The 26227-nt window shown below is 35.2% G+C and overlaps 1 protein-coding gene across 3 annotated transcripts in view; it reads right to left on the bottom strand.

Annotated features, from left to right (window-relative positions):
• The window catches only part of NEMF (nuclear export mediator factor), a 52144-nt gene that overhangs the window by 15123 nt on the left and 10794 nt on the right, over positions 1–26227 (bottom strand). For all 3 annotated transcript variants that reach the window (XM_045567703.1, XM_045567711.1, XM_045567720.1), the window contains exons 5-19: positions 22412–22560; positions 21057–21124; positions 18397–18483; positions 17131–17204; positions 16622–16692; positions 16466–16541; positions 15826–15888; positions 13591–13668; positions 13293–13501; positions 12840–13031; positions 12514–12577; positions 10417–10505; positions 7386–7489; positions 6945–7007; positions 692–804 (exon numbers count right to left, since the gene is read on the bottom strand). In XM_045567703.1, coding sequence (XP_045423659.1) covers positions 692–804; positions 6945–7007; positions 7386–7489; positions 10417–10505; positions 12514–12577; positions 12840–13031; positions 13293–13501; positions 13591–13668; positions 15826–15888; positions 16466–16541; positions 16622–16692; positions 17131–17204; positions 18397–18483; positions 21057–21124; positions 22412–22560 — 1500 coding nt within the window. The remainder of the gene's footprint in view (positions 1–691; positions 805–6944; positions 7008–7385; positions 7490–10416; positions 10506–12513; positions 12578–12839; positions 13032–13292; positions 13502–13590; positions 13669–15825; positions 15889–16465; positions 16542–16621; positions 16693–17130; positions 17205–18396; positions 18484–21056; positions 21125–22411; positions 22561–26227) is intronic.

The following is a 26227-nucleotide window of genomic DNA, read 5'->3' as shown; positions in this document are numbered from 1 at the left end:
CAATGATAGTTACACCTTTGGCAGTCAGTAACAAAGAAATAACAAGGTATCTATTACATTAGTAATTTTCAAATGCCATGGACTAGAGTCAGAACAGGTCCACTTCTAGTGTGAGAAATAATGAAAAAAGTAAGGATAGTTTAATAAGCTTATCATAAAGTTACATTTACTAAAGTAAAGCTCTCAGTGGCTCACACCTATAATCCTAGCACTCTAGGAGGCCAAGGTGGGCAGATTGTTTGAGCTCAGGAGTTACAGACCAGCCTGAGCAAGAGCGAGACACCGTCTCTACTAAAAAAAAAATTGAAAGCAATTAGCTGGACAACTGAAAATATACGTAGAAAAAATTAGCCGGGCATGGTGGCACATGCCTGTAGTCCCAGCTACTTGGGAGGCTGAGGCAGGAGAATTACTTGAGCCCAGGAGTTTGAGGTTGCTGTGAGCTAGGTTGACGCCACAGCAGTCACTCTAGCCCAGGTAACAGAGTTGAGACTCTGGTCTCAAAAAAAAAAAAAAAAAAAAAAAAAAGAAAAGAAAAGAAAAGAAAATTGAAAATAAAATAAAATAAAATAAAGCTCTATTTATAAAATAAAAGGTAGGTACTTTGTCTGCCTTATTCACTTCTATACTTCAAAACGGGGCAAACAGTAGCTCTTAGTAAATTAAGAGAAAAGATCACAGCCCTTATTACCTGATGATGGTACACCCACCAAGCACTAGTGATTACTCGTGCATCCCAAGCAGCACTGTAACAAAGTGCCATTGTGCCAGCTTCAGTCAAGGTCCGGGGAGGGATGGGTTCACCTGTAATAAGCAAAGTACAGACTATAGAGAGATATATGAAAATCACATGCAGCATCATAGGTTCAATTGTCTTATATCTTAAATACTTTTTACTTTACCATTATAAAAAGTTACCATTTTTATTAAAAATGTATTTATGTGGCAGGCTTTTAAAGGACCTATGTAAATAAAACAAGTCAGAGAAGAAATATCCTCTAATTTATATCAATAATTCTAATTTCACTCCAGAAAAGATAATTTAGAAAAATCTAAAGTTTGAAGACTTCCAGAACTAATTTAGATTACCTGAAGCATCAAAATGAAGAGCATATTAATAATAAATCCCTTACTGTTAGATTTCAAACATTTTAGAATTGGGATATAATTAACATACAATAAAATTCACCTTTTAAAAGTGTACATGTCAATGGCTTTTAGTATATTCATAACATTGTATGATCATCAACACTAATTCTAGAACATTTTTACCACCGCAGAAAAGAAACCCTGTATTCATTAGTAGACACTCCCAATTTTGTCCTCCATACCCAACCCCTGGTCAATCACTAATTTACTTTCTATTAATTTACCCATTTTGGAAATTTCATATAAACAGAATCATTATGTAGCCTCTTATGTTTGGCTTCTTTCACTTGGAATAATGTTTGCAAAGTTCACCCATGTTGAGGGCATGTATAAGTACTTCATTTCTTTTTAAGTCTCAATAATATTCCATTATGGATATACCACATTTTGTTTACTCATCAATTGATGGACAAATGGGATGCATTCATTTCTTGGTTATTATAAATAATGCTATGAATATCTGCAAACAAGTTGCGTGTGAACACATCTTCACTTATCTTGGGTAAATACCTACGAGTGGAATTGCTGGATCACAGTTATGTTTAACTTTTTGAGGAACTGCCAAACTGTTTTCCACAGCAACTATATCATTTTCCATTCTCACCAGTGGTATATGAGGGTTCTAATTTCTCCACATCCTAACACTTGTTATTATCAATTTTTTCATTATAACCACCTTAGTGGGCGTGAAGTAGTATCTCCTTGTGGCTTTGATTTGCATTTCCCGAATGACTAATGATGCTGAGTATCTTTTCAAGTGCTTCTTGGTCATCCATGGTATCTTTGGAGAAATGTCTACTGGAATCTTTTGCTCATTTTTTAATTGGGTTATTTGCCTTTCTACTATAGAGTCTTAAGTGTTCTTCGGATACTGGTCCCTTATCAGATATTTGATTTGGAAGTATTTTCTCCTATTCTGTGGGTTGTCTTTTGACTGTCTTAGTAATGTCCTTTGAATTAAGGATTTTAATTTTGATTATGTCCAATTTACCTGTTTTGTTTGGTTACTTATGATTTTGGTATTATGTCTAATGAATGACTACATGATATAAGATCATGAAGGTTTATACTTTTTCTTCTAACAGTTTTATACTTTCAGCTCTTAATTTAGATCCTCAGTGAATTTTTATAAACAGTGTGAAGAAGAGGTCAAACCTCATACATGTGGATACCTACTTGTCCCAGCACCACTGTTAAGATGAAAACATAAGCGACAGACTGGCAGAAAATATTTGGAAAAGACATAGCAGATGTCTTTTCTGATAGCAGATAAAGGACTATTATCCAAAATATACAAAGAACTCTTAGAACTTAACATTAAGAACACAAATAACTTGATTAAAAAATGGTCCAAAGACCTTAACAAATACCTCATCAAATAAGATATATAGATGATGAGCACTTAAAAAGATGCTCCACATCATATGTCATCAAGGAAATGCAAATCAAAACAACAATAACATATACTACACATCAATTAGAATGGCCAAAATCCAAAACACTGATGACACCAAATTCTGGCAAGGGTGTGAAGCAACAGGAACTCTCATTCATTGCTAGTGGGGATGCAAAAGGGTATGCACTTTGGAAAACAGTCTGGTAGTTTCTTACAAAACTAAATATACTCTTACCATATGATCCAACAATCTTGCTCCTTGGTATTTGTCCAAATGAACTAAAAACTTATGTCCATACAAAAACCTGCACATGGGTGTTTACAGCAGCTTTATTCGTAATTACCAAAACTTGGAAGAAACCACAATGTCCTTCAGGAGGCGAACGGATAAACTGTGGCATATCCAGAAAATGGAATATTACCCACCACTAAAAAGAAATGAGCTATCAAGCATGGAGGAAACTTAAATGCATACTACTAAGTGAAGAAGCCAACCTGAAAAGGCTACTTGATGTATGACTGCAACTATGAGATATTCTGGAGAAGACAGAAACAGTAAAATAATTAGTTGCCATGGTTTAGGGGGCAGGGAGGAATGAACAGGCAGACCACAGAGGATTTTGAGTGCAGTGAAACTACTCTGTATGATAATGGCAGATAAATGTCATTAAGCATTTGTCCAAACCCACAGACTGTACAACAAGAGTGAACCCTAATGTAAACTATGGACTCTGGGTAATAATGATGTGTCAATGTAGGGTCATCAATTTTAACAAATGTACCACTGTGGTGGGGGATACTGATAACAGGGGAGGCTATGCATGTCAGGGGCAGGGTGTATATGGGAAATCTCTCTACCTTCTGCTCAATTTTGCTGTGAACCTCAAACTTCTCTGAAAAATACAGTCTATTAAAGAAAAAGAAAAAGGACATTCTATCCTCACTGAATGGTCTTGGCACTCTTGTTGAAAATCAACTGACCATAAACTAGAGGGTTTACTTCTGGAATCTCAATTCTATTCGCTGATCTATTTGTCCATCCTGAGGCCAATACCACGCTGTCCTGATCACTGTTGCTTTATAGGACACTTTGAAATCAGGAAGTATGAGTCCTCCAAATTTGTTCCTCATTTTCAAGACTTTGGCTAATGCAGATCCCTTCCTTGCATTACCATATAAATTTTGGATCAGCTTGTCCATCTCTGCAGAAAAAAAGGCAGCTGCAATTTGAGGGATTGCAATGAATCTGTAGATTACTGGGGGTAATACTGCCTGTTTGGATTCTTCATTGCTAGTGCATAGAAATACAACTAAGTTTTTGTATATTGATCTCATATCTTGGACATTGCTGAACTTGTTTATTAACTCTGATAATTTTTGGTAGATTCCTTAGGTTTTTTCAATATATAAGATCATATCTGTAAACAGAGATAGTTGTACTTCTTCCTTACCAATTTCAATATTTTTTTCTTTCTTTTTATTGCCTAATGGCCTACACAGAACCACCAGCATAACATTGAATAGAAGTGGCAAGAACAAACACACTTGTCTTGTTCCTCATGGTAGAAGGAAAGCATCCAGTCTTTCACCATTAAGTATGACTGTTAGCTGTGAGTTTTTCTTAAATGCTTTTTACCAAGTTGAGGAATCTCCCTTCTATTCTAGTTTGCCGAGGGTTTTTTGGTTTTTTTTTTTGAGACAGAGTCTCATTCTGTTGGCCAGGCTAGAGTGCCATGGAGTCAGCCTCACTCACAGCAACCTCAAACTCCTGGGTTCAAGCCATCCTCCTGCCTCAGCCTCCCGAGTAGCTAGGACTACAGGCATGTGCCACCATGCCCAGCTAATTTTTCTATATATATTTTTAGCTGTCCATATAATTTCTTTCTATTTTTAGTAGAGACAGGGTCTCACTCTTGCTCAGGCTGGTCTCGAACTCCTGAACTCAAACAATCCTCCCGCCTCGGCCTCCCAGAATGCTAGGATTATAGGCATGAGCCACCGCGCCCAGCCTGCTGAGTGTTTTTATCACAAATGAGTGTTGCATTTTGCCAAATGGTTTTTCTGCATCAACTGAGTTAATCATGTCATTTTGGTCTTTTATTCTAATAATATTACATTCATTTTCTTATGTCGAACCAACTTTGCATTCCTGGAATAAAATAAATAGCACTTTGTCATGGTATATAATCCTTTTATGCTGCGAGATTTGGTTTGCTAATATTTTGTTGAAGATTTTTGTGTCAGTATTCATAAGCAATATTGGTCTACAGTTTTCTTGTGATGTCTTTGTCTGGTTTTGTTATCAAGGTAATTCTGGCTTCACAGAATGAAATAGGAAGTGTTCCCATCTCTTCAGTTTTTTGAAAGACTTTGTGAGGAACTAGTATTCAACTTTCTTTAAAGTTTGATATAGGCTAGGTGCAGTAGCTCACACCTGTCTGTAATCCCAGTACTTTGGGAGGCCAAGGTGGGAGGATCATTTGAGACCAGGAATTCAAGACCTAAGCAATATAGTGAAACGCCATCTCTATGAAAAAAAATAAAAAATAAGCTGGATGTGGTGGCATGTGCCTAAAATCCCAGCTACTTGGGAGGCTGAGGCAGGAGAATTGCTTGAGCCCAGGAGTCTAAGATTACAGTGAGCTATGATGACACCACTACACTCTAGCGTAGGGAACAGAGAGAGACCCTGTTTGAAATAAAAAACAAAAGTTTGGTATAATTCACCAGTGAAGTCATCTGGGCCCAGGATTTTCTTTGTGAGTAGTTTTTTTCCCCGCTTATTACTAATTCAATCTCGTTACTTATTATAGGTTTGTTTCAATTCACTATTTCTTCTTGAGTCAGTTTTGGTATTTATAACTTTCTAGGAATTTGTCCATTTCATCTAGGTTATCTAATCTATTGGCATATAATTGTTTATACTATTCATTTGTATTCCTTGATTTCTGTAAAGTCAGTAGTAATGTCCCCTCTTTCATTCCTGACTTGAGGAATTTGAGTCTTCTCTCTTATTTTCTTGGTCAGTCTACCTATAATGAATATTGTTTATCCCTTCAAAGAGCCAACTTTGGTTTTGTTGACTATTTTTCTATTTTGTTTCATTTATTTCTATGCTAATCTTTATTATTTTCTTCCTTCTCCTTGCTTTTTTTCCGCACAAGAACCAGGGAAATAGGACTTTTTCCAGTTCTTACATTACAAAGTTACTATTTGACCTTTTTTAAAATATAGGCATTTACAGCTACAAGATTCCCTCTAACTGCTGCTTTACCTGCACCTCATATAAGTTTTGTTATAGTGTGTTTTCATTTTATTCATCTCAAAGTATTTTCTGACATCCTTGTGATTTCCTCTTTGACTCATTGGTTACTTATGAGCAATGTGCTTATTTCCACACACTTGTGAATTTTATAAATTTTCCTCTACTATTGGTTTCTAATTTCACACTATTACGGTCAGAAAATTTACTTGTTTCATAGACTATCATATGGTCTTTCCTAGAGAATACTCCATGTGTACTAAAGAACAAATACATGTTGAGCATCCCAAATCCAAAATGCTCTAAAATCCAAACCTTTTTGAACACCAACATGACTGCTGAAGGGAAATGCTCAATGGAACATTTTAGTTTTCAGATTTTCAGGTTTGGGATGCTCAACCAGTGTATAAGGCCAACACTCCAAAATCCAAAATCCAAAACACTTCTGGTCCCAAGCATTTCAGATAAGGGATATTTAACCTGTACTCTGCTGCTGTTTGGCAGAATATTCTAGAGATGTCTGTTAGATCTACTTAATTTATAGTGTTGTTCAAGTCTTCTATTTCCTTGTTGATCCTGCGTCTAGTTATGCTATCCATTACTGAAAGTTGGATAATGACGCCCCCAACTGTTATTGCAGAATTGTCTATTTGTCCCTTCAATTCTGTCAGGTTTTGCTTCATGTATTTTAGGGCTGTTATTAGATGAATATATGTTTAAAAAAATTATATCTTCTTAATGGATTGACCCTTTTATCATTATTTTTTTATTTTTTTGAGACAAAGTCTTACTCTGTCGCCTTGGGTAGAGTGCAGTGGCATCATCGTAGCTCACTACAACCTCAAACTCCTGGGCTCAAGTGATTCTCCTCCCTCAGCTTCCCAAGTAGCTGGGACTATATGCCCACACAACCACGCCTGGCTAATTTTTTCTATTTTTCGTAGGGACAGGGTCTCACTCTTGCTCTTGACCTCAAGTGATCCTCCCACCTCGGCCTCCCAGAGTGCTAGGATTACAGGCGTGAACCACCATGCCCGGCCCATTATATTCTTTATCTCTATTAATTTTGTCTTATATTTACACTAGAAATATTTTAAGGAAAGGAACTAAAATTCTGAATAGAAAGAAATACACTACCTGTTGGATTCTTAATTACACAGCTAGTAGCTCCATGAAGATCAGCATGTACATAGATATCTCCTTAAATAAAAACAAATAAGAAATGACACTTTAAGTCCTATTTCTAAATGTGAAAAATAGTTACAAACTTTAGCACTAAAAAAAATCAAGCTTTTAAAAATTTAACCTACAATGACTTTGGAGGATTGAAAGCCATTTTGCATCAAAAGTCCCAACACTGCAGATCAGCTCAGCAATACTACTTTAGGAATATTCACTTAAAACGAAAATGAAGTATCAAAGCACATATTTAACAAACCATAAACCATCAAGCATTAAATCTTTCTACTAATTAAATCTGTCAAACAAAAGAGTATATGATGAAAATCAATGCCTAATCTTGAGATAACTTATTCAATCATTTAAAAGAAAATTCTTCAGAATTTTAATCTTACATACCTGGTGTCAAATATCTCTTCACAATTATTTCATTCTGTTGCTGATCTCGTCCACCTATAATTAGATAGTTCTCTGAACTAATGAACCACAGAAATTTCTCAAACCTACCAAATTGAAAGAAAAAAAGTTAACTTTTCTTTATAGCTGCCTGAATTCACAGTTTTTACAAACAAAACAGGAAAATATCCTGCTTGTATAGTTTAAGACAACTTGATGTTTTAATTTTTTTAAGGTATCAAGCTGAATTTTACTAAAAACCTGCAACACACCTTATCCCAAGATATTCTCAAGATGGTCTTACAAAAAAGAAGTAAAAGCCTATGTTTAAAAAAATTATCTCCTTACTCCATATAGATAGCCTTCTTAAACTCAAAGATAATATACAACAATGAATTACACAAAGCAAAAGTATAAAATGTCACATGGTGCCTAGGTTTAGCTTTCTTTCAGTGAGGCACTGGAAGGCTTTTGACCACTGGTAAGAAAGAAAAGTTGTTTTCCCTCTTTTCTCAATTATCTTCCTGATGGATTGACCCTTTTATCATTATATTCTTTATCTCTAACAATTTTATCTTATATTCACACTAAAAATATTTTAAGCAAAGAAACTAAAATTCTGAATATAAAGAAATAAACTGGTGGATTCTTAATTACACAGCTAGTAGCTCCACAAAGCTGTCTGAATTCACATATGCAATTAATCTTTACATATATGATAGTCTTTATACTTTAATACAAAAGACCAAAACGTGCCTTCAGAATGGTAAAATAAACTTTTCTAAAAAGACAAACTTGAGTTTTAATGATTAATGCTATCAGGATAGAAAATATAGAGTGTATATTTGTATGACATTTAGAAAATGGCATGCAATATAAACATAATTATCTGCTATATTATATATTACAGAGATAATCTTCTGTGTGATTTAATCTATAATTTTAAAAACTTCTGGTTTAAGATGGTAGATAGAGCATAGGAATTAAACTAAACTCCCTTAACGTCCCCAAAAATATAATAGCAAAAGGATTTTATTACTATTTTCTAATTTGAATTTTAACTGGGTAACACTCATGGTTGAAAAAAATTTTTTAATTATATAAAAAGGAATCATGAGAGATCCTGTATCATTTCAGTTCTGCCCACTGCTACCAAACAGGGAGCCATTGTGATTATCTTCCTGTGTATCCCTGTTGAGTTGCTTTATGTATACAAAAGCTAACACAAAATATTTACTCTGATCTCCTCTTTTTTAGACACAGCACACACACTGTTCTGCATATTGCTTTCTTTGTTCTATTAAAAATATTTTTTCCTCACTATTGAATGCATATACTATACTTATTTAGCCACTCCCCTAATGACAGTAAAGAGGTTTATAAAAAAAACACACAAGGACAAAGAGAATGGGAAAGAAAAATCAAGGATGTATTTTGTTATCATCCTAATAAAGGAATGTATAACCGGCAAGACAATAAAAAGTAGCCGATGAAAAGAAGGCAAAAGGAAGACAAAAGAGAACACAGGACAAATGGGACAAACAGAAAGCAAATAGTAAGATGGTTAGATTTAAACCCAAATAAACCAGAGATTACATTAAGTCTAATTGTATTATGTGCCCCAGGTAAAAGGCAAAGACCGTCAGACTGGAAAACAACAATGACAATGATATATATGCTCCTTTCCTACATGGAAAGGTTGTAATATAACAATTAAAAAATATATACTATGCAAACACTAACCAAAAGAAAAGGTGATTTAGTTATACCTGACAAAGAAGGAAAACACAGTTACAAGTTAGGACATTTCATTAAAGTTGACAAAAGGCTCAATTCATTAGGAAGATATAACAGTTCTATATTTGTATCACCTAATTACATAGCCTCATATATAAAGCAAAAACTGGCAGAAGTAAAAGGAGAAATGGACAAACTCACAATTATGCTAAAGTTCTTAAAAGAAATATTATGAACTGTTTGCTAGTAATTTCAAACTTTAGACAAAATCTCATAAAAACACTGCTTACCAAAACTAGAAAATTTAACAGTCCTTATATTTACTAATGAATTTGAATCTGTAATGAAAAGCTTTCTATACAGAAAATTCCAGGGCTATTCAGCTTCACAAATGTATTCCATCAAATATTTAAGGACATCAAATATTTAAGGAAAGAAAAAGAAAACAGAATACTTACTATGTGGCTCAGAATACGATGTGACTACAATTTAATATTCATAATAATGCTAACGCTGAATATGAATCTTGACAAAACTATACTGTAATTGTGTGTGTATTTAATGGAACACAAGAGGAAAGAGAGGAAAATCCTCATCTTCCACAGTGGGAAGTCAGTAGAAGAGTGGAAGAGAGAAAAATTAAAAAGCAGCAATATAAGCATATTACTAAAGAAATGAAGGTAAGTATCAAAAGAATTATCTAAAACAGAGGTTCCTCAACCCTTTTAGGCACCAGGGACTGGTTTTAGGATGACTCAAGTACATTGCATTTATTGTGTAGTCAAACTTCTCTGCTAATGATAATCTGTACCTGCAACTGCTCTCCAGCGCTAGTGTCACTGCCTCAGCTCCACCTCTGATCAGGCATTAGATTCTCATAAGGAGCACGCAACCTAGATCCCTCGCATGCGCAGTTTATAGTTGGGTTCATGCTCCTGAGAATCTAACATTGCCACTAATCTGACAGGAGGTGGAGCTTATGCAGTGATGTGAGCAATGGGGAGCAGGTGTAAATACAGATGAAGCTTTGTTGGCCTACCTCCCCACCCCTATTCCCTCCCTCACCTCCTGCTGTGCCACCCAGTTCCTAACAGGCCATGGACCTGGAGGTGTTAGGGAGGGTTGGAGGCTGCAGATATACAAGAACTACAAGAAGTTTTCTTGGGAGTGCAGACAATAGGGGTAGGGGTCAAGAACTGCAGGGGTACTAGTATTTGTAACAAGATTTGGAGAACTGTTTGATTTTCTAAACAATGTGTATGTGTAATTCTGATAAAAACAAAAAAAGAACACTTACCAATATACTTTTCTTGCTTTTTGAATAGAGGTAACAGTTTGAACTTCTTTTAATGTTTGCTTTGTTTTCTTTTCTGCTGATTTAAATGCCTATTTAAAAGAAGAGTTTTAAAAATAAATGATTAAGAATTTATTTAAGTAATACCAAAGTAAGTGATGGGGCAAGAAACAGTTTTTAGAAGTCACAAAATGGCACTATCTATACATACAAACATCCATACTTGAAAGTAATGAAGAAATAAAAATATTTTGCCTTAAATATTAAAATAATTTAAGTCAAAGATTTACCGTATGCAAATACTTATTCAAGACCTACAAAAGAAATGCCTTGTTCATTGACTAGATACTGAGTGCCTATCATGTACCAGATTCTAGGCTAGATGCTGGAGATTACAACAGTGAACAAGATGGATCAAGTGCCCCCTCACTATCCCACTGGGGTGTAGTAGCAGAGACAACTATTAAACATATAACCATTCAAATAAACATATGGTAAGTGCTTCTAAAGATGCTACAAGAGTATTAACAAAGGAACTCAATTTATGCTGCATTATGGTCAAAAAAGGTATCTCTGAAGAGATGGCATTTAAGCTAAAGCCTAAAGACTAATGGAGTTATCATGCAAAGAATAGGAAGAAGGATATTAAAAGCAGAAAGAAAAGACCAGAAAGTAGTAATCACAGGGCAAAATGTCAAGAAGTGAGGTTGGAGGCCAGGTGAAGAGGCTCACACTTGTAATCCTGCCACTCTGGCAGGCCAAGGCAGAAGGACTGCTTGAGGCTAGGAGTTCAAGACCAGCTTGAGCAAAAGTGACACCTCTCTCTACAAAAAAATAGAAAAAAATCAGCCAGGTGTAGTGGCATGTGCCTGTAGTCCCAGCTACTCAGGGAGGCTGAGGCAGAAGAATTGCTTGAGCCTAGGAATTTAAGTTTGCAGTGAGCTATGATCACACCACTGCCCTCTAGCTGGGGTGACAGGGTGAGATTCTCTCTCTCAAAAAAAAAGAAAGACATGGGGTTGGAACAGTATATAAAGGGCAAAGTAATGAAGGCCACTCATTTAACAGATGTTAAAGTGCCTACTTTGTTCCAGGCAAAATTCCAGGGACTGGCATACAGTGATGAAGAAAATAGACTAAGATCCTTCTTTCACGCAATCTACATTTTAGAGAGGAGAGACAAATAAATATTCAAATTAACATGTCAGTTGGTTGGGTGCAGGTTTAAGAAGAAAAACAAACCAAAATAGAGAGACTGACTGAGGGTGGTACTATTTTTAATAAAAGTGGTCAAGGAAGGATTCTCTGATAAAGTCTCCTTTAAGTAGACATGTGAATTAAGGAAGGGTTCAAACCATGAAAATTTTGAGGGAAGAACATTCCAGGTAGAGAGCTGCAAGTGCAAAGGCCCTGAGAGGGTAAAATGTGTCATTATTTTATGAACATCTAAGATCCTAGTGTAGTCAGAAAGTGTGTGTGAGAAGAGGGATACCAGGTGATGAGTTCAGAGGGGAGCAGACCATGAGCAGGTCCTTGTATGCCAGGAGAAGGGTTCTGAATTGCATTAAGATGGGAAGTAACTGGAAGATTTTGAGCAGAGGAGAAAGGACTTCACTTCTGACTTAAAAGGATCATAAAGGGTGCTATGTGGAGAACAGACAGCAGTGGGTAAAGGGTAGAAGGAGAGAGATCCAGTAAGAGGCTACTGTTATAATCCATGTGAATACAGAGAAAATGGAGGCCTAACCAGTCGATATAAGGAGAAACAGCCAGGTTCTGGTTATAGTTTAAAAGAAAGAACCAAAAGGATTTGCTGTTGGATTGGAGATGACTAATGAGAGAAGAGACCAGGATATTGCAAACGTTTTTAACCTGAGCAAAGAGAAAAATGAAGGTGCTATGTACTGAGATGGGAAACAATGGGAGAGGGGCAGGTTTGGGGATGAAAGTAAAAACTGGAAATGCACAAATTTAAAGCAAAATTAAGTTTGAAAGATATTTCTGAATTAGAAAACCTCGTTTAAACAGAAGACATAATTAAGGCCATTAAATTAAAGCAGGCAAAAACAATTAACATTCACGCTAAAAAATATCAAGTACCTTCTCAGCAGCTTCAACAGTCTTTTGTGTTTTCTTGGCAGCATATCTCTTGTGATCATAATACCTAGAAAAACATATTCCTCCTAAATTTTAAGCAAAATCTTTATTTTTTAGTTTTCTACTTATTTCTAATTTTATAGATTCTAAAATCATACAGAACAAATCGTAACAAATTGCATAATGCATAAAAACTAAATTAAAGAAAATACTTTTATCCAAAAGAAGTCACCATATAATACAGGTGAAATAATGTTTTCTTAAAATCCTCAGTAACCTCATTTATCACAGATAATATTTTACCTAAAATTTAAACTTAAATGACTTACTTTTTAGCATTGGCATATGCTGACAAGCTGAGATCAACATCAACAAGTAACGGTTTATTTTTCTGAGGCTTCTGCAGCTGTTTATTCTTTTGCTTTTTCTTTTTCCCTTTTGATGGTTCGGTTTCGTTTTTCTCAACATTGACGCCACCATCAACATCGTCATCTTCCTCCTCTGATAACAAGTATGGATTTCTATTAAAAATATTCAATAGTATTTCACTAACGTCAATGACATCAATTTTTTACTTTCAATTTCTTTTCCTCAACAAAATTATAAATGGTTTACGGTATTTAAACAGTTCCATTATTTATATTTTAATCTAAATTAATTTTCTTCTATTCCTTTGAGAATAAATTTCCAAATAAAGATAAAATTTTTTTAATGAATACAGTGAACAGTTAAGTAACAAAATAAAGACAAGCATTAACTGCTTAACTAAGAATCAGACTTACCTTAGCATCATCGTAACATGATTCGTTTGTAGTTTTAATTCTTTGATTGCGCTTGCAACAGGGTCTCCTTGGGCTTGGGCTTCTTTCACAATTAACCCAATTTCTGTCCAGTCTATCTGGTTGGCTAAAGCACTTCGAACTACCTGAATGGCTCTGTCAACTATTTGTAGGTTCATTTCTATGAGTTCTCCTTTCAATTTGTCTATTTCCTTAAGAAACAAACCAAACACATTTACTATAATGCCACTTAAAGGTTAACATTTTTGAAAAAGCATCTGAAAAATCTAAACATTAATACCTGAGCCTGTTGAAGAGCTTCTAATCTGTTTTCATGATCCTTTCGGACATTATCTAATTTCTTCAATGCTTGTTTTTCCTTTTATTGACAAAACAGATTTTGTGAAAATTAGATTTCTCCTACCTCGTGGCACTTCTCTTCTACCTCCTGAAACTCACTATGCTGACCCCAACTCTGTCCCCTCAGTGTTGTTACCTAGCTAGCTAAAGCTCCCCATAGTTCACTCTCCGAGGCCTATCCTGCTCCAAAGTGTTTCATGCTCCAAAATTACCTCTCCTGCACACCTAACTCCCATTTCCTATATAGAAAGGTTTCTTGATCATAGGTTACACTGTATGTAAGATATGCCCCTAATGTGCTTGGCATTGTTCATGCAGGCAGATCAAGACATCTTTCCTATGGCATGAAAGTAAAGTTTGGGGCCGGATGCAGTGGCTCATGCCTGTAATCCCAGCACTTTGGGAGGCTAAGGCAGGAGAATTGCTTGAGACCAGCCTGACCAACATAGCAAGATCCTATCTCTACAAAAAATAAAAAATTAGCCAGATGGGAAGGTGCATGCCTGTAGTCATGGCTACTCAGAAGGCTGAGGTGGGAGGATCGCTTGAGCCTAGGAGTTTGAGGTTACAGTGAGCTGTGGTAATGACACTCACTGCACTCTAACCTGGGCAACAGAGCAAGATCCTGTCTCCATAAAAAGTAATGTTTGGGGGAATGAATTCTTAAAGAGCATAAACTACCAAACAGCTTTTTATTTTATTGCTGAGAAAATTCTACTATTTTACAGAGCATTTTTCTCCTAAATTAATAATACAAAAGCTCATAGTAGTTATTTAAGTTTCTCTCTTTTATCATATATAATTTACATTTCAAGGTTATCAGTTTGGGGGTAAATTTTCTAACACTAGTAACAGCATCACCAATTAATGAGCATTTAAATGCTGGATGAAACACTTAGAAGATTTAAATTACAGGAATGGTGACTATCAAAAGAACGAACAATTACCAAAATTAATCACTGGTTTTTTTTTTGAGACAGAGTCTCACTTTGTTGCCCAGGCTAGAGTGAGTGCTGTGGCGTCAGCCTAGTCACAGCAACCTCAAACTCCTGGGCTCAAGCCATCCTCCTGCCTCAGCCTCCCGAGTAGCTGGGACTACAGGCATGTGCCACCATGCTCGGCCAATTTTTTCTATATATATTTTTAGCTGTCCATATAATTTCTTTCTATTTTTAGTAGAGACAGGGGTCTCGCTCTTGCTCAGGATGGTCTCGAACACCTGAGCTCAAACAATCCGCCCGCCTCAGCCTCCCAGAGTGCTAGGATTACAGGCATGAGCCACTGTGCCCGGCCAATCACTGGTATTTTGATACCCATAAAAACATGGGGTTCAGCACTACTGCTAAGTTATCTGTTTACTAGCCAAAGTGCTGCCACCATGTGGTAATCATATTATATAATTCTTGGACCTACCTGCTTTCAAATTGTACTATGATTAACTAATTTTTTAAAACTGAAGGGGAGAGGATACAGGAATTAACATAATTAGACATTTTTGCACACACATTTTAAGACTTTATTAATATTTTTGAAAAATAAAATCCCCTTCAAATTAAACTGTTCTACTGCAAATGCTCTAAAAACAGTCAAATGTGCTAGAAAAATACTGCATATTAAATTTGGAGTCATGATCAACAGAAAACATATTAAAGACCTAGTTTTAAAGTCCAGTTTTAAAAAAACAGTTCAATGATAAACAATTGCCCCTCCTCTGGCCTATTTAAAATCACCCTAGAATAGTGTTCCCCTAACAGCAAAGTTTGAGAAGCTCTGTATTGTTTTAACAAAGCAAATCATACTGGGTACCAGCCTCACCTTCTCACTTTATTTCCCTTTTTAGAGAATATCTGACATACTGATGAAACAAACAAGGATATACTTTCAACAATGACACCTCCCCTGCATCTTTATTATAACTCGAGAGAAGAGAGGCTGGGCACAGTGGCTCACACCTGTAATCCCAGCACTTTGGGAGGCCCAGGAGTTCGAGACCAGCCTGAGCAAGAAAGTGAGACTTCATCTCAAAAAAAATAAAAATGATCAGAGAGTTCCCACACTTTCTATACTACATTATTTCTCAAAAGGCTGCCCATTCCTATACAAAAGCATCATCTACTCATAAAACCACTGTAAGACTAGTTGGTTTAATATAAGTGTGTTTTTAATAATACTGTACCTGTTGTAAAGCTTTTAAATCAATTTTCTGTCCTTCTATCTTGGAATAAAATTCATCCACGGCCTTATTAAAGAAAGACAAACAACTAGCTGAAAAAAAAGGGCATAGTCTCTACTTCAACTTGCATACACAGAATTTTAGAGGCTATTTTGTTTCATAACACCACTGAAAGGACTTGAACGGATTCCAGTAAGTTTATTATACAGCTAAACAATACCAAGAATCAAACTGCCTTCAAATCTTTGGTCCTTTACTTTGAAATAAAGTGGCAACAATTGTTTCCAACAGCTGTAGTTGTATCTGCATTGATTTTCCCTGCCCCCACCAAGAAAAAGGAAGGGAGGAGGGGGAGAAAGGAATGGGGGTGGGGGTCAGAAAGACAGACATAAATGGACTAAAGACCAAGTGGTAGGGAGGGGGAAAGGAGAGCAGAAAAAGAGATAGAGAGGAAAGCGGAGAGAGGGAGAGGAAGGGAAGAAAATGTACACGCGTAGGTGTGCCCTGTTTATCTTTAATGCCCGGATTCACAGTGATTGTAAAGCAAGAATATTTTTAATTTCTCAATCAAAGCAATTGATACTAACTTAACAACGCATATCATGTTAACTAACTGGTCAAAGAACAGAACTGGAAAACCTACCTTGTCAAATGATTCAAACTCTATATATGGACATTGTGAATGTTGAGAAAACAAGAAAGGATGAAATTCCTCATACCTGTAAAATACATTTATTATATCACACTCAAGAGCATTAATAAACATCCAAAGCAAACTGATCCATGCCTACATGCTTACGTGAGTATGTCTTCAACTGGTTTATCTATTTCCAGGCTTGGTTTTACTTCTCTTTTCTGAATGATGTATCCCTACAAAAATCCAACATGAAAATCATTTCTAGTCATAATTTATAAAGATTTACTTTCCACGACTGATATTAATTTTAAGTTTTTGTAAGTAAAGTTACACTTTGAACAGGGAAGAAAAACATTCACAAGGTATGAGATAATTCAATAACTATTAGGGTGCAGTAAATCACAAAACTCTGGGAAAGTGCTGGCAAATGAAATTGTGCTTGTCTATCCAAAATCAACTCAAGAAGAAATATTTTCAAATTCCTTAACTTTTCTGGAGTGCCTATACCAACAGCAATTTTTAAAAAACTACTCTAGAATAAACATATTTCAAACAACAATTTTCCAAATTAGAATCACAAAATTTACATATACTGAGCCTTTAGTGAACATTTAATTTCTGAAAATTCAAATAAAACCCCAACGATATATAATAAGTATACATAGTGATACCTTCCCACTGAAGTTGGATGTTGTTTTCATATAGTCTTCTGCTTTCTGCAGACAAACAAGTACTTTTTCAATATCTAATGGGGGAATTAAAAAAAAAAGGAGTGTCAATCAAGTGTCAATTAACCATGGTTAAACACCTATACAGAAAACAGAAAAGTGCTTATGAAATAATAATATAAAGTGTTCAAGAAAATTAGATATAGTTATTTCATGTTTGTAATCGATATATGTAAATAAGGTTATGTTTCAACCAGCTTGTGGTCCCAGTAGCTTTTAGTGAATCACCCATCTTTCCCTCCATGATGTGAAAGGCACTTTGTTTGTAACTAAATTCCCATATATATTTAGGCCTGTTCCTGGATTCTTCATGCTATTTATTCCTTTTCCAAAAACTTACAGTTTCAATTACTATAGCTTCATAATATATTTTAATCTATGGAAAGATTACACAGACAGTAATAAATAGTAATAAGTCAGAACTATTACTTTCTAGAATTTTCTATTATTTTCTAGAGTTTTCCTGAACATTTTCACATGCTTTCATTCCAGATGAACATCAAATTCATTTAAAAAAAAAAAAACAGCATCACTACCACCTGTTTTCATTTTTATTAGGATTGTACTAATTAACATATTTCAGAAACTAAATCACTAAAACATTCAATTTCTTTTTTAAACACACACAAAAAAATTACAGCATGAAAGTTATCCCTAAATATTAAGAAATGTTATATAATCCCAAAATATAAACATTAAGAATGATTTTTTTTAAGTTGTACAAGATACTTTGCAGATCAAAATCTGTCAAAGACCAAATCTTACATTTTCCTTGTCTTTCCCTCTACTTTTTTATTATCCTAATCTGGCAGTTAAATAGTTACAAAAGCCTAGTCCATCATACAACCGCACATTACTATAGAAATTAAAATGCATGAATAATGCTATTTCCAGAAGCACTCCAGGTTCTGAGGCAGAAGGGTAATAATTCAACTTCTTGCAACCCCAACTATCCCAAGTTCAGTTCCCAATCATTCCAAAAGTTTAGTGAGTGGGAAAGGAGAATATTCCTCAAAGGTAACAAGGTAGGTCTAGTAATTAGAGTAGGAAGCCAGGAAGGAATACCCACGTGCATAGGACACTGAGAGAGCAAATGTTTTTTAAGTCTAGAACTACCTGTTCACTTATTACTTTTCCAGAAATAATTTTGAGAGTTTTTTAAAAAGGAAATAAATGAAAATCAACAAAACTTGTACCATACAGACATACCTTTACTTTCAAGTTTTTCATCCACTTTGACATTACCAGAGAATCCATTTTCTATAAGGCAGTGTTCAATGAGAGCTGGTCCATAGGCTACAAAAGCAGAGGGTATTATTTTTAGTATTTTCCTATAAAATTTAACATTCAAATTATAGTACAAATTTATATCCCAACATAAAAATAAGAGCAATCAGTGAAAATAATAAGTATACTTATTTTGAAATATTGTTAGAAATGACAATTTCAATACTTACAGAAATTGGAAATTACAATCAACTTACAGAAATCAGTGCAAGTTATAAGAATTCAATGGAAGTCAGCCACATATAAAAGGGACTACAAAACCATGACCAGGGAGAATTTATCCCTGGAATGCAAGGTAAATTTGGCATCCAAAAAATTGGTTACTGTAATATACCATGTTAATCAAATAAAGGACAAAAACAACATATAATTTCAATAGATGCAGAAAAAGTATTTGACAAAATTCCTAAAAAAACTAGGAATAAAATTAGGAATAAACCAGGAATAAAAGGGAGCACCCTCAACCTGATAAAAGGCACCTGTGAAAAACCTATAGTAACATCATACTTAACACATTGACTGCCACACTAGAAAAAAAATTTTTTCCTTGGGACCACAATGTTTTATTAAGAAAACAGAACAAAAACTTCAAAAACAAAATGATCCTTTCTAATTTAATGAAAAATTTGTTATTTTTTATTGTTTTCTGTATGTGAGTTATATGCAACTTGAAAAATAGTTCTTTCGGCTCCCAAGGTGAAGAGACATGTGAGTTACATATGCTTCACGAAGCCCTGGGCTGAAAACTAGCACAAGTTAAATACAACACACATGGCAGTTAATGTGTTAATGGTGAAAGACTGAACGTTTTCCCCCTAAGATCAGGACAAGGAAAGAATATTTACTCTCTCCATTGCTATTCACCATTGTACTGGAGATTATAACTAGCACAATAGGCAAAATTAATTAAATGCATTCAGATTCTAAAGGAAGAAGTAAAGCATCATTATTCACAGAAGACATGACCCTGTACATTAAAAAATCCTAAGGAATCCACAAAACAAACAAAAAATCCCACAAAACCAACTAGAATTAATAAATGAGTTTATCAGGTTTGCAGGACACAAAATCAATACATAAAAGACAATTGTATTTCTACCCAAAAATGAAATTAAGAAAACAATTCTACTCCCAATAGCATTAAAAATAATAGAATGTTTAGGAATAAATCTAAAAAAGGAAGTACAGATTTATACACTGAAAATTTCAAAATATTGCTGTGAGAAATTAAAATATCTAAATAAATGGTAAGACATTCTCTGTTCATAGAAGACTCAATTTAGGTAAAATGGCAGTTCTCCCCAAATTAATCTACAGAGTCAATATAATTCTTACCAAAATCCCAACAAGCTTTTTTTTGTAGAAAATAACAAGTCAATCCTAAATTTTATAAGGAAATGCAAAAGACCTAGAATAGCCAAAACCTTTTTGGAAAAAAAGAACAAAGTTAGAGGACATATACAAGTTGAGTATCCCTTATCTGAAATGCTTGGGACCACTGTGTTTTGGACTTCAGATTCTGGAATACCGGCATATACATAACGAGGTATCTCAGGAAGAGAATCCAAGTAACACAAAATTCTATTATGTTGCATATATACCTTATACACGTAGCTTGAATGTAATTTTACACAATCTTTTTAATAATTTTGTGTATCCATCACATGAGGTTAGTGTGGAAGTTTCCACTTGTGGCATTATGTCTGCATTCAAAAAGTTTCAGATTTTGGAGCATTTTGGATTTCAGATTAGGAATACTCAACCTGTACTATCTGATTTCAAAAAGTATAGAAATTTGTGAGACTTTGGCTTAATCTAAACTTGCAAATTTTACACACGCTATACTAACAATTGGAAAGTTTTAAAGATAACTTTTTAATGAATTCTAATTTCATAAGAGAAGAAAAATAACTCCCCAATGCTCAGTAATCCATACCTGCCTGCCTTTGTGTCTTTTCTAGATTTCTTAATATAGAGCTAAGCGATGATCTTCTCTAGTATAAAATTTTATTAAGATCAAAAAAGTTGGCCAGGCACAGTGGCTCATGCCTATAATCCTAGCACTCTGGGAGGCTGAGGCAGGAGGATTGCTTAAGCCCAGGAGTTTGAGGTTGCTGTGAGCTAGACTGACGCCACAGCACTTTAGCCTGGGCACAGAGTGAGACTGTCTCCAAAAAAAAAAAAAAAAAAAAGGGGCGGGGGATCAAAAAAGTTTACTGGGAACAAAAGGATGTCATAGATGCTGGGATGCCCTGAGACTCGCCAATTTTTAAAAAACTAAGCTAAGTGGTTATTAAGCCAAAGAATCACACTGAAAAAAACTAATTCCTTAGAATACTACAGCTAGCAACTGAAGTGCTAGATAACACACTCAGCATTGCTTTTAAATAAAATCTAACAGATAAAGTTCAAACTTCATGTGGTATAATAACTTCTAGTTCTTTGACAATAAGCTCCTACTTATTCAAAGGGTCATTTTAAACTCCTTGATAATTTTTTTACCAGAACCATAAAAGATTTAAAGATTCCTGAACATCACATTATCTTGCAAACATTTCATTGCTATACATAGGATTACTCACGAAGTAATGGGTTAAGAACTCTCTTCAGCAGTTCGCCCTTAGATGCATTGGCTATTATTTCAGTCAATCTGTAAAACAAAATTGACATACCTCTTAACTATCTTAATATTGAATAAACCTTAAAGCAATTTTCATATTCACACTAATTTCATCTGCATCAATTTACCTGATCTTTATAATAATCTGAAATATAATAGGAATTAGTTCTTTTTGTAGGTAAGAAAATGGATCATAAAAATAATTTATCCAAGATTAGTAAGTTCTTGAATAGCAGACTGGGACCTGAATCTAGGGTTTCTAAGAGAAATCAGTGTTTTTTTAACTAAGTCACATCGCTTATCATCAATGTGCCCATGTATAAATGACTTGAAAATATTTTTATATAAAAGTTAAAATGGGCTAGATGAGGTGGTGGCTCACGTCTAATTCTAGCACTATGGGAGGCCAAGGCGAGATGATTGCTTGAGCCCAGGAGTTTGAGATCAGCCTGAGCAAGACCCCATCTCTACAAAAAATAGAAAAGTTAGCCAAGGTGTGCCTATAGTCCCACCTACGATGGAGGCTAAGGCAGGAGGATTGCTTGAGCCCAGGAGTTTGAAGTTGCAGTGAGCTATGGTGACACCACTGCACTCTAGCCCAGGTGACAGAGTGAGACCCTGTCTCAAAAAAAAAGAAAAAAGTTAAAATGTTGTTTGTGAATTTTCATGCCGTATCTCAACAACTGAAATGGCTTTATCTAATTAAGCATTTAACAAGAACTCTTAAGGATGCTGTAGCTTGATGGAGTCCTCACAGCAAAAGCAGCATTACCCGAGAACTTGTTAGAAATGACAATTCCTGGGCCCTACACTAGATCTACTGAATTAGCACTGAGCGGGGTAATCCATGGTTTAATAAGCTCTCCAGGTGATTCTGATCCATGTTAATCTTTAAGGACCACTGCTGCCCATTATTAGTCAGCAGGAGCCTCCCAGGCCAAAGAGTATAGCTACATACAATCATCACTTTATCCCACCCTACGTCCCTTTATCTTAGGTAAACAAGAATTTCTATCCCCCTTTGTGCTCTGCCCAAGATATCCATCTGTTCTCTCATACAATAGCTAATAAGTCCCTTCAATTTACCAAGAATCCCTAACCATCTGAAGTAACCCAAAACTTAGCTTAAAAAGACATACATCTGCCACTTTCAAGTGAGGTTTAATTCTTACACACACACTGATGTAGTTCAAGCAGTCTAAATTTACTTATGTTATCCAAGCAAACAAAATATTTTCTTATCTGACAGTTTTCATATTCTGACTTATTTTACCTTGTAATACAATATGAAGTGAGTTCATAAACAAAACACATTACCTTTCCAAAGTAAGCAGAGGTTCAGCTGTTCTAGCATGATCAATTGGATAGTGTTCACGAACAGCAAATTTAACATCATCTGCCTCATCAGTTCGAAACCTTAGGATATTTAAAATTAGGTACTCATAATCTGTAAGAACAATGTTCCCCTGCAATAGAATAAAATACAATTTAATGCTTTTCCAAATATTCGCGAAACAACTTAAAAATTGAGAAAGAAAATGTAGTCTCTTAACCTAATCAGGGTTATGGAAATGAAGTTACAAAACCAAAAGCACCAGAGTCATATCTAAACAACATTCCTTGCACTTACCCAGCACAGACTACAAAGTAAGATAAACAAATTCTAAACACTCCAAGTTTGAAATATAGTGAAAGAATCCAGAGCAACTTTAAATCCATTGTCTGATGGTTTAGCAGAAGTTACTAATAGAAACACAGTAATCTATTAACACCTTAATGATATCAGCTGAGCTTACTGTTACACTTGCAGGAGGCAGGTCTATAAACATTGGCTTATCAAGAGAAATAGAACAGATACATTTCAGAAGCCAAGCAAAAAGCTATTACTTTCACTTGAAATTTGTCTTTTAATAACAATAGTTATGTGACAAGAATAGTAATGATAGTTACAACCTTTGCCCAAGTAATTCCACATTTGGTAATGTGGCCTCATGAAATAACTCAATAAAACCAAAGGCTACATGCTTAAAGATATTCACTACAGTTTATTTATAATATTAAAAAAATGGAGGCTGGGCATGGTGGCTCATGCCATAATCCTAGCACTCTGGGAGGCCAGAGGCAAGAGGATTACTTGAGGCCAGGAGTTTGAGACTAGCCTGGGCAACACAGTGAGACCCCATCTTTATAAAAAAATAATAAAATTTCGCTAGGTTGTCATGGCACATGCCTATAGACCCAGTTACTCAGCAGGCTGAGGCACTGAGCCCAGGAATTCAAGGTTACAGTGAGCTATGATCATGCCACTGCACTCCAGCCTGGGCAACAGAGTGAGACTCTGTCTCAAAAAGAAAAAAAAAAAAGCTTAAATGTAAAAATCAGAGAAATTGTTTAATTATAATACATTACCATAACAAAATAGTAAAAGCTATTACCTTATGAAGACTATGTAAAAAAATTAGGAAAATGTTTATAATGTAAAGTAAAAAACATTAAGCCAAAAAATTTCTGTCCTAGGAAGTAGAAGGCATATGTTGGCAAAAATGAAATTACGAATTAAAGACTTTGAAAATCTAACATTGTTAGATAATCTTTTCCAACTGCCCAAAGAATACAACCTTCCTTTACAAACAATGAAGATAGTGCATTATACAAACATAATTAAAAAATACAAACAAGCATCCATGAAAACAGTCACAAATGCCTTTGCAACTGCTTAGAAGATGGTCACAGAACATGGTGGGAGTAACTCCAATCTCATGGGGAATGACAGGTTGCAATTTAAGTGGCTTCAGTCAATGCAGCCACCATTTACCTTGATTAGAGATATAGATAACCCAAAACTACTAATTGTTGAAAGACTAGTAAAAGGTTCTGACTTCAAAGCAACAATATATTTAAAATTTTAAACATTTATTTAATTCAAAGACCAGAAAGATAATTGGAGAAGAAAAGTAAGGAGCTTACAAAGAAGTCCAGATAAATGTCTTGTTCAGGAACATGTGACTTGAAGAATGGACCTGGTCATAGATCCTGGTATATACAAGATGCTCAAACTTGTTGAATCAAATTCTACAGTTATTAGGAACACCTAGAAGATTCCAGTAAGGAAGACATTTCCCAGAAAGGGCTTTCCTTAAACCAAAGTTTCCCAAAAGTATTCCACAGGATGGCTCCCCTTACCTTCCCCACAAAAAAGGATTCTGTGACCAAGTTTTGGAAATTCTATGTCACATTTCCTTCTCTAGGAGCTGTATGTATCATATTACCATATTAAAGGCACTGATAAGTCCTAGAGGCTAAAAAAAACTATCTTACTTTACTCTCAAGGTTCTTCAAACTTTTATGACTATGGAACCCATTTTTCTAGGCATATCATCTCTTTGTTTACGTGCCAGTCTCCCCGTACTTGTGGAGCAATAGGCCTGTCTTAAATACATTTGTATTTCCATCACCAACAGAAGCTCCATTCAATAAATGTTTTATTAATATCTTATGGAATTAGTATCCAAGGAACATATTTTGGGAAATACTTCATTTGATTCTGATGTATCCAATAAGCCACTTTCTGATCTTAGCTTACTTTCCCCAAGTCCTTCCTACTGGAACCTTCTTATTACAAATCAGTAAACCTACTTTCCTAAATGAGTTTGAGTAGCAATAAGCCTCTTTCACCAAGGTCTGATCAACTCAAGATAGACCAAAAATCAAAATTCCAGACATGAAGGCTAGAAGATCAAACCCTGGTAAATAGAAAAGAAAAAGCAATCAAGATCTATCCTAAGTATCAACCAACCTACTCTTCACAGATACCACAATGATTACTGGAAACTCCCAAGCACACTCTCTTATATATAAATCCTTAATACTTTCTCCAAACTCATCATAGACTGGACCTCTATAGAACCTAGACAGCATGCTTGCTGCTCAGAGGCTTCATATGGAAAGGCCCTAAATACAGTGCGGTATCTTTTAAGAGAAAAAGGATGTGAATGGAAACACTTGTGAAATCTGAATGAAGTCTGTATTTCAATTAATAGTAATGTACCAATGTTAATTTCTTAGTTTTGACAAATGTACCATGGTGATGTAAGACATTAACATTAAGGGTAACCAGGTGAAGGGCTTTTGTAACTTTTCTATAGATATAAAATTATTTCTAAATAAAAAGTTTGCTTAGATTTTTAAAATAGACTTGGCACGGTGGCTCACACCTGTAATTCTAGCACTTTGGGAGGCCAAGGCACAAAGATCGCTTGAGGCCAGGAGTTTGAGACCAGCCTGAGCAACATAGCAAAACCCCATCTCTACAAAATATTATTAAAAAAAAAAAATCAGCCAGGCATGGTGGTGTGCATCTACAGTCCCAGCTACTCGAGAGGATCGCCTGAGCCCAGGGGTTTGAGGTTGCAGTGAGCTATGATGACACCACTGCACTGTAGACTGGGCAACAGATGAGACCCTGTCTCAAAAAAAAAAAAAAAAAAAGTAAAGATTACACAAATTTATGCTATGAAAAGAATTTTTATATACCATGAAGAGCAAAGTTTAAATTGAAGCCAAAAAAAAAAAAAAAGGGAAAAGCCCATGCCTAATATTTTTAAACATATAAGCTTAAATTTAACAATGCAAACATACTGACCTAAACTTAAGGCATGCCTGCAGTGAGTTAAATTCTGGAGATTTTCCTGCCCAAACAGAAATCCTTTTTTTTTCCTGAACAGAGAGAGGCAGGGGGAGAGACAGACACTTACAAGGATACCAAACATAATAGTGGTTACCCCAAGAAGAGGAATGAGTCTGGTCTAAGAGTGGTAAGACCTTCAATTTTAATTCTATAATTCTCTACTCTATATATCATGAGAATGTATTCATGTACTACTGGTATAAACATGTTTAATTTAAATGATGTCTAGGTAATTCAGATGGCTCTCCTGCTGAGAAGTGCAAAAGCTGGACAAAATACACAAAACAAGTCTTTTAAGAAAAAATGCAAACAAGGCAATAAACATAAGGCCAAACATAGGAGAAGAAAACTCAGAAAAGTGAGATCCACCTGGGGGCTTTTTCCTGAGGATCATTTGTCTAATAGGAAAAAAGCAGCTGACAGGCAGAGAAGTTGCGCATAAATTT

Source organism: Lemur catta, chromosome 1 (assembly GCF_020740605.2).
Source record: "Lemur catta isolate mLemCat1 chromosome 1, mLemCat1.pri, whole genome shotgun sequence".
Lineage (NCBI taxonomy): Eukaryota > Metazoa > Chordata > Mammalia > Primates > Lemuridae > Lemur > Lemur catta.
Note: the sequence above shows the minus strand (reverse complement) of the source record. Positions and strands in the feature narration are given on the sequence as shown.